This window comes from Sinohyriopsis cumingii, chromosome 5 (assembly GCF_028554795.1).
Source record: "Sinohyriopsis cumingii isolate HCF-2022 chromosome 5, ASM2855479v2, whole genome shotgun sequence".
NCBI classification, from domain to species: domain Eukaryota; kingdom Metazoa; phylum Mollusca; class Bivalvia; order Unionida; family Unionidae; genus Sinohyriopsis; species Sinohyriopsis cumingii.
The window spans coordinates 29,201,129-29,215,428 of NC_142965.1; the positions used below are offsets into that span (position 1 = coordinate 29,201,129).

The following is a 14,300-nucleotide window of genomic DNA, read 5'->3' on the forward strand; positions in this document are numbered from 1 at the left end:
AACCCAGCTGTGCCAGGGATCATGGCACACAGACAGTGGGGGCACTCTGTCAAAGTTGGGCCCATTGTCTGCATGTGAAAGTCAATACTGCCAGAGGCCATGTCATTACAACCACTGACAATTCTATACTGTATATCATTCACTTAGATTACATGTATGGATATGTGGATTTTTCTTGTGGCTGGCGGAATGAAAAGACATTTAAACTCCACCATTAAACACATTAAATATGATCATGAAGCCATACACAAATTATGCTTAGTCTGTCTGGTATCAGGTGATTATTTACTAGCTTTTTTCAAGGTCTGTCTTTGTGAATATAATTCATACACAAACTATTGGAGATTAAATTCACTGAGACGAAGATAATTGCTTAGAGTATCATTGAAGTCATTATATAAATTATGAGGAATATACAGGAAATACTATCTTGGTAGCAGCTAAAAATAAGATATTTCTGTCAATTTTAGGATACATAACCCTCTACAAAGCAATAACCATATTACCATAATTTAGACCTACTAATAATTTACTAAAATACATGTTTGCAATCAGAAACTGTAAATCACACTCATTTATTGCTTCAACAATTAAACTCATGTATATGGTGGTGTACCAAGCTGAAAATATATGAAAATAATAACACATAACAATAATAATTCATAACAATAATAATACATAATAATAACACATAACAATAACAACACATAACAATAATAATACATAACTGTAAAGTGCTGTTGAATTTTGAATTGTACTGAACCTTAAAGTTGAATGCATTGAGCACTAAAATTTTACTACATTTAAGACAGAAAAGTCTTTGTGAAGGGTCACTTTGACCTTTCTTCTTTTCTTCCCCCATGTCAGTGTGAAAACTTGAAAGGCTAGTATTTATGACTTAGTGAGATTCGACCAAGACATTGCTATGCTGTCCTGAGAAAGTAAACATTTGAGCTACCAACCATCACTGCTTGATAGGAACCCATGTCAATTATGATCATTTTCAAAGGGAAATTGATATACTCTGTATTTCACAGATTTTATGCTGTCTAAATCTGACAAAAGAAATGATCATCTTGGGATAATTTAGGAACCACTGCTTATGATTGGCCAGAGTCAATTAAGGCATGCACTTTGAAAGTAATGTGAATTTAAAGTGATGACCTTGGTCAAAATTCTTTAATCTTAAATATTCTGAGATAGGAGAAGTCTGACTTCGGGGAGGCCTAACTTTTCAGAGAGTCAGCTAAGCAAACAGTGGAGACACATGTGCAATTTCATACTTGGTTATGCATGCTTTTTGATGAATGGATTAAAATGACAGGTACCGTACTCACTTACAAAGGCATACATGAAGAGATCTTGAAAGAATATGTCCTCAGTACATATCAGAAAGACCTGATCGTATTTTAAGCAGAGTGTGATTTTGCAACCTTAGAAGATATGTGTGATGGCTGAGTGGTTTGAGAGTGCACACTCTCGTCCAATCACCTGGGGTGGCAGGGATTGACCCAGCATCACTGACTTTAGAGGAGCTAATGGTTTGGCACCTCATAGGCAGAGTGGTCAAAATGGTGGGAAGCTAAGGGCTGATAATCTAGCTGTGATCAGTTCCATGGCTGAGAAAAGACCCAAGGGGTAGATAAGGATACCCCTGGTAAGAAAGCTGAAGTTGTATGCTACAGCTGCAACAAACCCGGCCATATTCTCAAATACTGCAGGAAATATCGATCCACGATAAATGCAGTGACATCAGGCACTGGTAGAAGGTGTAAACCAGTAGAATGGTTGAATACAGCAACAGCTAGGGTAAATGGAGAGAAAGCTACCATGCTGTATGACACTGGCTGTAGTTATCCAGCCTTGGTGGATAGCAAATTTGTCAAATCTGCTGATTATATGGGTGAGACAGTGGATATCCAATTTGCTGATAGGACTAAAGATTATCTCCCGGTTATATACACTGACCTTGATTCACTGCATATGAAAGGATGAATTCAAGCAGCATGCTTGTCAGGATTGTCACACGATGTAATTTTAGGATGTAGGTATGTGTTGCTACAGCCTAATCCTATGATGTGTACACCTGTACACATGGGGTCCATAGAGATGAGGTCTATGAAGCAAAGGTCAGGGTTGAAGCCGATGAACCCCTTCACTTTGCCCATAGACAATTTGCTTCCTGGTGAATTAAGGAGACCTCAAGAAGATTCCACCCATAACACGATATGTGGGTATGCCAAGGAGGAGTCTGTGCGGAACTTGCCAGACGGCAAGGTAGAGTTCATGCTGAAAAGGGGTATCTATCGATATGCAAGAGGTATAAGCAAGTGATGGTACCTCAATCTAAGAAAGAAGAAGTGTTTAGGCTAGCACATGAGAGTCTACTTGGTAGTCACATGGGCGTGGCAAAGATGAGAGATAAGTTAGTGAGGGAATTCTGCTGACCAGGTGTGTATAGGGATGTAAGGAGGTTTTGTCTGTCATGTGACAAGTGTCAGCAGGTGGCACCTAAGACCTCAAATTGCCCAGTGCCACTAGGAACCACCCCTCTGATTGATTAACCATTCTCAAGGTGGTGATGGACTTGATAGTCCAATAAAGTCTGTGTCAGAAAGTAGTAATCGTTATGTGTTAAGGATTGTTGATCATGCTACCCGATAACTGGAGGCCATTGCATTGAGAAACATTGATTCAGTTACAGTGGCTGAGGCTTTGTTAGGAGTTTGGTCCAGAATTGGTGTTCCTGAAGAGATACTAACTGACCAAGGGATGCAGTTTGTTAGCCAGGTGATGGAAGAAGTGAACCAGATACTTTCCATCAGACACAAAACTACTACTCCACAACACCCGCAGTGCAATTGTCTAGCAGAGCATTTCATTGGGACTTTAAGGCAAGCCCTGAAGAAGCTGTGTGAAGGTTGACTGAGATCGATACAATGACTGGGATCGATACCTTCCTGTGATACTTCTCACGTACTGCAAAGTACCCCAAGCTAGTCTAGGATTTTCACCTTTTGAACTAGTTTATGGGATGACAATGGGGACTCATGGTTGTACTGAAACAGTTATGGACGAATGAAAAGGCATCTGAGAAAGTATGAACAATGTATCAGTATGTTGTTGATCTCTGGAACAAGCTGGAGGAAGTTTGCAACTTAGCCCATAAGAATCTCCATGATGCACAGGAACGTCAAGCCAAGCACTACGACAAGAGGGCGAGGTGAAGGGGTCACTTCAGGACATGTAAACAATAATTTGAAATGCAACTTCAAATTTTACTAATTGTTATTGAATAAATTTTATTATTGCATTATTTCTTCCTAATAGTTTGCCCAATTCTCTGTTGAAATTCTATTTTTCCACTCCCACTGGGCTATAATATCAAGGGAGGTCATCCTCTAGATAAAGTCAGCCAAATCCAATTAAGCACCCCTCTTATTAAGAGAACAATATTACAATAACAATAACAACACATAACAATAATAATACATAATAATAACACATAATAATAAACACATAATAATAATACATAGCAATAATAACACATAACAATAATAATACATAACAATAATAATACATAATAATAACACATAATAATAAACACATAATAATAATACATAGCAATAATAACACATAACAATAATAATACATAACAATAATAACACATAACAATAATAACACATAACAATAATAACACATAACAATAATAATACATAACAAAAATAACATGAGGCACCGAGTGGCTGAGTGGTCTAAAGTGCTCTCCATTACAGATCATTGCCATCTCACCTCTGTCTGCGTGGGTTCGAGTCTTGGATTCAGCCAATGTGGGTATGTGAGAAAGCTTGCCAGTAGCTTCTCGTGGGTCGGTGGTTCTTTCCAGGGTTTTCCCAGGTTCTTCCTCCACCATTAATACTGGCCGCCATGCATAGCCTATCATGTGCTGAAAAATGGCATTAAACCCTACAACAACAACAACAACCCCAATAATAACACATAACAATAAGCGCTAACTCCTGCTATTCCCTTTCTTCAGTGTATTGTGTAATTTTTTGTTCACTATTTTGGGGGTATTTGAATATTACCAAAAAATGAATCATGAATTTAGAAAGTCTGGACAACCATTAAATTCAAATCCAGAATTTTACCTATAAAATCTATTGAGAGATGACCATACTAAAGCAATCCCATTTTCATCTTTGACAACCACCCAATATAAATCAAATTCTAAAACTTAATATCCAAGTGTTTGGTTACTACCCAATATAAAACAAATTCTAACATCTTAATATTTATTTTATATTTTTTTGTGATGTGATCATAAATCCATGTATTAACTTTAAGGTCCCTAAAGCTTAATCTTAAAATTTACCAACTAAATGACAGGTTTTCCTGTGTTCTTGGCCGCCATACATAGCCATCTTGCACTCATACATGGCATTAAAAAGCCCTAAACAACAAGAAAATAAATGACGGGTTTTCCCCGGTTCTTGGCTGCCATATATTGCCATCTTGCACTCAGATGTGGCATTAAAAAGCCCTAAACAACAGTACAACAAAATAAATGCAAGTAAAATGGTTTTGAATAATGTTTTATGATTCTTTATGAAAGTCATGTTTTATTAACTTGTAAACTTTCAATCTACCCAACCAGTTTGCTTTACAACTGTACAACATCTATATCTGTACCACTGAACATGTTTGTACATTTTTTCCCTTGTACAACATATTGCATATCTTTGCTACTGTACAACATGACTGTATATCTTTACCACTATATAACACTTTTGTTAATTAATATTAGCACATTTGCAAAATAAATTCAGGGAACTCTTATAATCACATATAATCTGACTATGTGGACATGCTTCTCCACAACCCAAGACATAAAGCACATGTTCAATTCCGTGAAGCCAAAACCACAGGCATAAAACATGTTCAATTCCATGAAGCCAAAACGACAGGGATAAAACACATGTTTAATTCCATTAAGCCAAAACCAAAAGCATTTAGAGCTTTTAAACAGATTTTAATTTCTATCTAAACTGCTTCTAGAATATTTAACGTTTTACTTTTCACTGAAGTTTTGAAACCTATATCTTGAAGTAACCATATTTTTTCCATCAAAAGTTTTTTGCAAAATCTACAAATGTACAACTTCCCAAAAATCTACAAATGTACAACAAAAAAAACCTACAGATTTGATTTTCTGAGATAGTTCCACACGTGTGCAAAACAAATAAGTTGTTTGTAATGCAAAAACATCTCTCAATACTGTCTTGTTCATTACCGATCAAAATGCTTTGTTCAGACCATTTTTAACATATTACATGAGCTGATGGTGATAAACTGATACTAATCAAGTAATCTGGATTATCTTTCTACCCTTTTTTGCATAATGGAATTATTTAGGATGTGCATCTGTCTGTCTCTTGGGAAATATTAAGCTCCAAACATAGCACTCAACAAATGAGTCATAAGGTAAAATATCGCAGCCTTGACAAATTCAGCTGCCATGTCATTAGTACCAGCTGATTTACTTGACTTTAGGTAAATAAAAAAAATAACTGCTCTTAATTCATCCTCTTGAATTGGGTTGTACTGACATGGGGTTTTACTAAAAAGACTTATTATGGTGTCTAGTTGGTACAAAATAGAAATGGTACCGATCTGATATTGAATATAGCCACTCTATCATCTTGACAATCTTGTTATCATTGCATTTTCCAAAACAGACACTCATATCAACATGGAGTTTCCACCAGAAGAATTTTTATGATCCCTTGTAGATCCTAAATGAAAATGGTGCCAAGCTGGCATCCAACATGGTCACCACAGCAGCCACCTGTAATCTGAAAATCTTGTTATTGCTGTTGAATATCAAAGATTTCAACACTCAGCAGTTAAAAGGAAGAAATAGTCTTATCTTGAAATTCTTGGAAATTATTTTCAGCCAGTAAAGTATAAACCGCTTTGAGGGACTCTTGGTTTAGGAATTCTTACATTTGATATATTCATTATAATATGCTTGGGAACAGAATAATTTATAATTAAAAAAACATGTCAGAGCCCCAACTATCATTCTTTTTGTCCAGAGGTCCAATTTTGCTGAACATTGTACCAATTACCACATGATACTAAAGCTTTCTTCAATGCCAAATGCTATAAGGCCTGCACTAAAACTTGCAAAGCAATATTTAATTCACAACCATTATTTCTCTAAATCTTTCAAATGAAAAGTGAGAGATGACCTTGTTAAAACCTGTCCCTTGACAATCATCTTTTCAATTGATCTTTTTGGTTTATGCCCAATATACAGCAAATTCAAACAGCTTGATATTTAAAACACTCCAGAACCACTTGATATATGGAAGAATCTTGAGACCACAGACTGAGACACAGTAAATTTCCGAAACTGGGGTACATGAAGGAATTTCAACTGAATATCCAGATAAACCTGAATATCCAGATAAATGTATGATTATAGATAAACCAGAGTATGCAGATAAACCTGAGTTTCCAGATAAATCTATGATATCTAGATAAACCTCATTTCAATCTATGGTTAAAGGATATCTTGACTTGTACTGAAGATTAAGGTGCAGTACTGCATCAAGTGATCAGTGAAGACGATCATCAAGGCAACATAGTTTTATAAAACCAACTCATAAAAACTAATTATATAAATTATAACTTTGAAAAGCATTATGGGTATAAGCTTTTGGGATTGGGTTTCCAGTAATGTCGAGTTTTCCAAGGTCACAGACATGAAAATGTATTACTTAAAGTGATGCTTGGAATTCAAGTTTTCCAAGATCACATACATGAAAATGTATTACTTAAAGTGATGCTTGGAATTCAAGTTTTTCAAGATCACATACATGAAAATGTATTACTTAAAGTGATGCTTGGAATTCGAGTTTTCCAAGATCACATACATGAAAATGTATTGAAGTGAATCTACATAACTGAGTGACTGATGCTACTGATTCATGATGATCTGGTCAGCAGATCTTCATCACAGATATTACTGGACTCATGAAGATATATTTACATCTATAACTGAACAGGTGTTGATGCAAACGTTTGGGCAGGTGCATGTGCTTGTGTGTACATGCATGTAAGCTATACCTATAAACTATTATAAACTCTAGAAAATTCCCAGCAGTATATAATGTGGGTCTACTGAAGGAACAAAAATCTTCATATACTGTATTATTTTCAGAAAATGAAGAGTTTCTCTGTAAAGGAAATAAAACTGAAACAACAAGTACCAAACAATATTTATTGTTTAGAGGAAACCTGTAGGCTAGCTGGAGACTGGGTTGAATATTTACAAACACAATTCCTTTGAACAAAAGGCTCTCCAGGCAATGTGTGCATACCAAAATACTCCCAGCCCAAATGCTGTATGCGTACCGACATACTCCCAGCCCAAATGCTGTATGCATACCATCATACTCCCAGCCCAAATGCTGTATGCATACCAACATATTCCCAGCCCAAATGCTGTATGCATACCAAAATACTCCCAGCCCAAATGCTGAACGCATACCAACATACTCCCTGCCCAAATGCTGTACGCATACCAAAATACTCCCAACCCTAATGCTGTCTGCATACCAACATTCTCCCTTCCCAAATGCTGTATGCATACCAATATAGAATCAAGAAAAAATGTATTAACTACATCAATATATTTCCAATTGTGAGACAAGGGAAAAAACAATTTGAAATACAAAGGAATTTGTTGAGAGAAAGAAAAAAAAACACAGTAAAAGAAAAAAAGAAAAAGATCTTGGCTATGATATTGTTGTAATGATATGGGAATGAAAATGAGATAACCTGCTTATGATATTGTCATAATCATATGGGAAGGAAAATTACAGATGGGATTGGTAATATGATACTGTCATAATGATATGGGAAGGAAGATGACAGACTGGCTTGCTTATTATCTTGTCATAATGATATGGGAAGGAAAATGACAGATGGGTTTGATTTGATATTATCATAATGATATGAGAAGGAAAATGACAGATGAGCTTGGTTATGATAATGTCAATATTATTTTCAGAAGAAAAGTGACAGATGGGCTTGGTTATTATATTGTCAAAAATATATAACAAGGAAGTGACAGGGGAGCTTGGTTATGATATTGTCAAACTGATATGGGAAGGAACATTACAGATGGGCTTGGTTGTGATACTGTCAAACTGATATGAGAAGAAAAGTGACAAATGGGCTTGGTTATGATATTGACATAATGATATGGGAAGGAAAGTGACAGATGGGCTTGGTTATGATATTGTCAAAATGATATAGGAAAGAAAGTGACAGAGGGGCTTGGTTATGATACTGTCAAAGTGATATAGGAAGGAAAGTGACGGATTGGCTTGGTTATGTTATTGTCAAACTGATATGGGAAGGAAAGTAACAGATGCCCTTGGTTATGATATTGTCAAACTAATATGGGAAGGAAAATGACACATGGGCTTGGTTATGATATTGTCAAAATGATATGGGAAGGAAAATGACAGATGGGCTTGGTTTTGATATTGACATAATGATATGGGAAGGAAAGTGACAGATTGGCTTGGTTATGATATTGTCAAACTGATATGGGAAGGAAAATGACACAAGGGCGAGGTTATGATATTGTCAAAATGATATGGGAAGGAAAATGACAGATGGGCTTGGTTAAGATATTGACATAATGATATGGGAAGGAAAGTGACAGACAGGTTTGGCTGTGATATTGTCATAATCATATCATGGGTAAGACAATTGTATGTGGTAATGAAAGGATGTAGAATTGTGTTTCAGAGCAAGAAATGAACAGAAATATAAATTCATTAAAATATGCTACCCACATATAGTGAAAATGCAGCTTTCACCAAAACCTTTATTTGCAAAACATTTGGTCTAGTGCAAGGATACAACCTGCAAGACCAAACCAGATCTAATGGCCCAAGCACTAAAACATCTTTGCTTTCAGACCTCTATCAGTAAACTGGTTAGGATAATTAAGTAATAAATTTGCCAGATCAGAAACCAAGCAGATTCCATGATTTCTGTTGTAAAAACTGAGCTGAAATCACAGCGACAATTCTACCTGATCAGTGGATTCAAATATACCAGTACTATACACTGGTTTTCATTAAAGTGTCTCTACTATGATACCTAGAAATAGTGTACTTACACTGTAATTGGTACGAATCACTAGATCTAGTGGGGAGAGGGCATTAATTCCAGAGGGTAGTGAATCCAGCAGCACAAGGTGTGAGTACAGCAATGTATGGTCCCCGGCCTGCTCTGCTGCCCCCTTCTGACCAACACAGTGCTCCCAGCACAGCACCATCAGTACCAGCCATACTGACCACTGGACACTAGCCATCACCATCTTCATACCAACCTGTGAACAGAGTAAATAATTGTTTAATGATTCATACTGAGTAGAGAATACCCCTTCACAACAAACTACTCAAAACATTTCATATTTTCTCTTCAATTTGCTTCTTGCACTCACTATATACCTATTATGGCCATAATGTTCAACCTGTATGAGATTTGCTGTTCAACCTGTATGTGTATGAGATAAGCCATTCAATCTGTGTTTATATGAGATTTGCTGTTCAACTTGTATGTGTATGAGATTTGATGTTTAACCTGTATGTGTATGAGATAAATGTCATCAGATTACTAATGTTTATTCATTGTGAAATATTTAGCATTGTATTAAAAAAATGAGAATCTAAGGCAACTGAGAACAGTGATATATGCAATTGCTTGTGATATTACAACTGTAAAACTTCTCAATGACTTCACCTTGTCATTCTTTAATTATGTGAAAAGACAGAAGGAAACAAGGAAATGATTAAAATTTATGTTCAATATTAATTTATTTGATTAGCTTAAGTACATTTCATATAAGTAAAAATTAACAATAACACTGCTTGAGTTTGATGGCTAAAGTTGTTAAATGCATATACTTTCCAGCACTTTTTGCTAATTTCTTGATAAATTAGTTCAAAACTGGAGCAGGCATTTAGAATTTGGCTGATTGCAACTTGTGGTAATGGCATTTAAAAGGAAGTATGTGCGCTACATGGGGAGCAGTTCGCAAAAATTTCCATCATAAAAATACTTTGATGAGAGTGATACCATAAAAGGGAGAAATAGTTGGATAATGGCAGAAAACTCAGTCACACACAAAAGTATGTTTGGTAAATCATGCATATATGGTATTATTTGTAAAGGGTCAGTAAAAGCATTTATGGACTTGCCTGTATAAGGTCAGCTAAAGCCTTTATGGACTTGTCTGTATAGGGTCAGTGAAAATCTTAATGGACTTGTATGTATAAGGTCAGTAAAAGCATCTAAGGACTTGTATATATAAGGTCAATAAAAGCCCTTATGGACTTGTCTGTATAAGGTCAGTAAAAGCCCTTATGGACTTGTCTGTATAAGGTCAGTAAAAGCATTAAAGGACTAGTATTATAAGGTCAGTAAAAGCCTTCATGGACTTGTCTGTATAAGGTGAGTAAAAGTCTTTATGGACTTGTATGTATAAGGTCAGTAAAAGCCTTTATGGACTTGTATGTATAAGGTCAGTAAAAGCCTTTATGGACTTGTATGTATAAGGTGAGTAAAAGTCTTTATGGACTTGTTTGTATAAGGTGAGTAAAAGCCTTTATGGACTTGTCTGTATAAGGTCAGTAAAAACCTTTATTGACTTGTTTGTATATATGGTCAGTATAAGCCTTTAAGGACTTGTCTGCATAAGGTCAGTAAAAGCCTTTATGGACTTGTCTGCAATAAGGTCAGTTAAAGTCTTTATGGACTTGTCTGCATAAGATCCAAGTCTATTCATTTCTGATTGTCCAGTAATATGCATCTGAGTTGTCATCACAGAACTTCAGAATGAAAATTATTGATCACTTTGAACTTGTACACAACTTATACACATCGCCTGATGGACAATTTCAAATAAGACATCATATATATATATATATATATATATATATATATATATAAAATAAAGGCTACCATGAGAAGAAAGAATCAATTATCATTATTAATTTTAAATGCATTCTCACAACTTCACAGAGCCAGAAGCATGTGATATCTCCTAAGAATGTTGTTAAGTCCTAAAAGTACATATTACAAAGGAATGCTGGGAGTCCTAGAAGCACATAGTACAAAGGAATGCTTTAAGTCCAAGAAACAAATAATACAAAGGCATGCTGGGAGTCCTAGCAACACATATTACAAAGGAATGCTGGCAGTTCTAGAACCTCTTATTACAAAGGAATGCTACAAGTCCTAGAAACACATATTACAAAGGAATGCTGGCAATTCTAGAAATACATATTACAAAGGAATGCTGGGAGTCCTAGAAGCACACTTACAAAGGAATGCTAGCAGTTCTAGAAACACATATTATAAAGGAATGCTGGGAGTCCTAGAAGTACATATTACAAAGGAATGCTGGCAGTTCTAGAAATACATATTACAAAGGAATGCTGGCAGTTCTAGAAATACATATTACAAAGGAATGCTGGCAGTTCTATAAACACATATTACAAAGGAATGCTGGCAGTTCTAGAAATACATATTACAAAGGAATGCTGGCAGTTCTAGAAATACATATTACAAAGGAATGCTGGCAGTTCTATAAACACATATTACAAAGGAGTGCTGGCAGTTCTAGAAACACATATTACAAAGGAGTGCTGGCAGTTCTATAAACACATATTACAAAGGAATGCTGGCAGTTCTAGAAACACATATTACAAAGGAATGCTGGCAGTTCTAGAAATACATATTACAAAGGAATGCTGGCAGTTCTATAAACACATATTACAAAGGAATGCTGGCAGTTCTAGAAATACATATTACAAAGGAATGCTGGCAGTTCTATAAACACATATTACAAAGGAATGCTGGCAGTTCTAGAAACACGTATTACAAAGGAATGCTGGCAGTTCTATAAACACATATTACAAAGGAATGCTGGCAGTTCTATAAACACATATTACAAAGGAGTGCTGGCAGTTCTAGAAACACATATTACAAAGGAATGCTGGCAGTTCTAGAAATACATATTACAAAGGAATGCTGGCAGTCCTAGAAACACATATTACAAAGGAATGCTGGCAGTTCTAGAAACACATATTACAAAGGAATGCTGGCAGTTCTAGAAATACATATTACAAAGGAATGCTGGCAGTCCTAGAAACACATATTACAAAGGAATGCTGGCAGTTCTAGAAACACATATTACAAAGGAATGCTGGCAGTTCTAGAAATACATATTACAAAGGAATGCTGGCAGTCCTAGAAACACATATTACAAAGGAATGCTGGCAGTTCTAGAAACACATATTACAAAGGAATGCTGGCAGTTCTATAAACACATATTACAAAGGAATGCTGGGAGTCCTAGAAATACATATTACAAAGGAATGCTGGCAGTTCTAGAAATACATATTACAAAGGAATGCTGGCAGTCCTAGAAACACATATTACAAAGGAATGCTGGCAGTTCTAGAAATACATATTACAAAGGAATGCTGGCAGTTCTATAAACACATATTACAAAGGAATGCTGGCAGTTCTAGAAATACATATTACAAAGGAATGCTGGCAGTCCTAGAAACACATATTACAAAGGAATGCTGGCAGTTCTAGAAATACATATTACAAAGGAATGCTGGCAGTTCTAGAAATACATATTACAAAGGAATGTTGGCAGTTCTAGAAATACATATTACAAAGGAATGCTGGCAGTCCTAGAAACACATATTACAAAGGAATGCTGGCAGTTCTAGAAATACATATTACAAAGGAATGCTGGCAGTTCTATAAACACATATTACAAAGGAGTGCTGGCAGTTCTAGAAATACATATTACAAAGGAATGCTGGCAGTTCTAGAAACACATATTACAAAGGAATGCTGGCAGTTCTAGAAATACATATTACAAAGGAATGCTGGGAGTCCTAGAAACACATATTATAAAGGAATGCTGGCAGTTCTATAAACACATATTACAAAGGAATGCTGGGAGTCCTAGAAATACATATTACAAAGGAATGCTGGCAGTTCTAGAAATACATATTACAAAGGAATGCTGGCAGTCCTAGAAACACATATTACAAAGGAATGCTGGCAGTTCTAGAAATACATATTACAAAGGAATGCTGGCAGTTCTATAAACACATATTACAAAGGAGTGCTGGCAGTTCTAGAAATACATATTACAAAGGAATGCTGGCAGTCCTAGAAACACATATTACAAAGGAATGCTGGCAGTTCTAGAAATACATATTACAAAGGAATGCTGGCAGTTCTAGAAATACATATTACAAAGGAATGTTGGCAGTTCTAGAAATACACATTACAAAGGAATGCTGGCAGTCCTAGAAACACATATTACAAAGGAATGCTGGCAGTTCTAGAAATACATATTACAAAGGAATGCTGGCAGTTCTATAAACACATATTACAAAGGAGTGCTGGCAGTTCTAGAAATACATATTACAAAAGAATGCTGGCAGTTCTAGAAATACATATTACAAAGGAATGCTGGCAGTTCTAGAAATACATATTACAAAGGAATGTTGGCAGTTCTAGAAATACACATTACAAAGGAATGCTGGCAGTCCTAGAAACACATATTACAAAGGAATGCTGGCAGTTCTAGAAATACATATTACAAAGGAATGCTGGCAGTCCTATAAACACATATTACAAAGGAGTGCTGGCAGTTCTAGAAATACATATTACAAAGGAATGCTGGCAGTCTAGAAACACATATTACAAAGGAATGCTTCCAGTTCTATAAACACATATTACAAAGGAATGCTGGGAGGAATAGAAATAAATATTACAAAGGAATGCTGGGAGTCCTAGAAACACATATTACAAAGGAATGCTGACATTTCTAGAAGCACTTATTAAAAAGGAAAGCTGGGAGTGCTAGAAACACTCATTACAAAGGAATGCTGGGAGTCCTAGAAACACATCTTACAAAGGAATGCTGGGAGTCCTAGAAACACTTATTACAAAGGAATGCTTGGAGCCATATATTACAAAGTGGATTCCTAGAAGCCTATATCACAGAGGAATAAAGGAGTTATGTATATCATCCCACTCATGTAAGAAAAAACAATCCGTAAATAAAAATTAGTTGGACAAGCTGCAAATAGTAACTGAATGTGAAGAACAACCAATGAAAAAGCAAAGAAATGCAAGACAAGCAGATGATAGAAAATGAATGAAGTAAAAGTTGG

At 35.7% G+C, this 14,300-nt stretch overlaps 1 protein-coding gene across 1 annotated transcript in view; it reads right to left on the minus strand.

The window, feature by feature from the left end:
* The window catches only part of LOC149798861 (uncharacterized), a 194,550-nt gene that overhangs the window by 170,089 nt on the left and 10,161 nt on the right, over window positions 1-14,300 (minus strand). Inside the window, exon 2 of the mRNA XM_089957773.1 lies at window positions 9,206-9,418. Within this exon, the coding sequence (XP_089813899.1) occupies window positions 9,206-9,418 (213 nt within the window). The remainder of the gene's footprint in view (window positions 1-9,205; window positions 9,419-14,300) is intronic.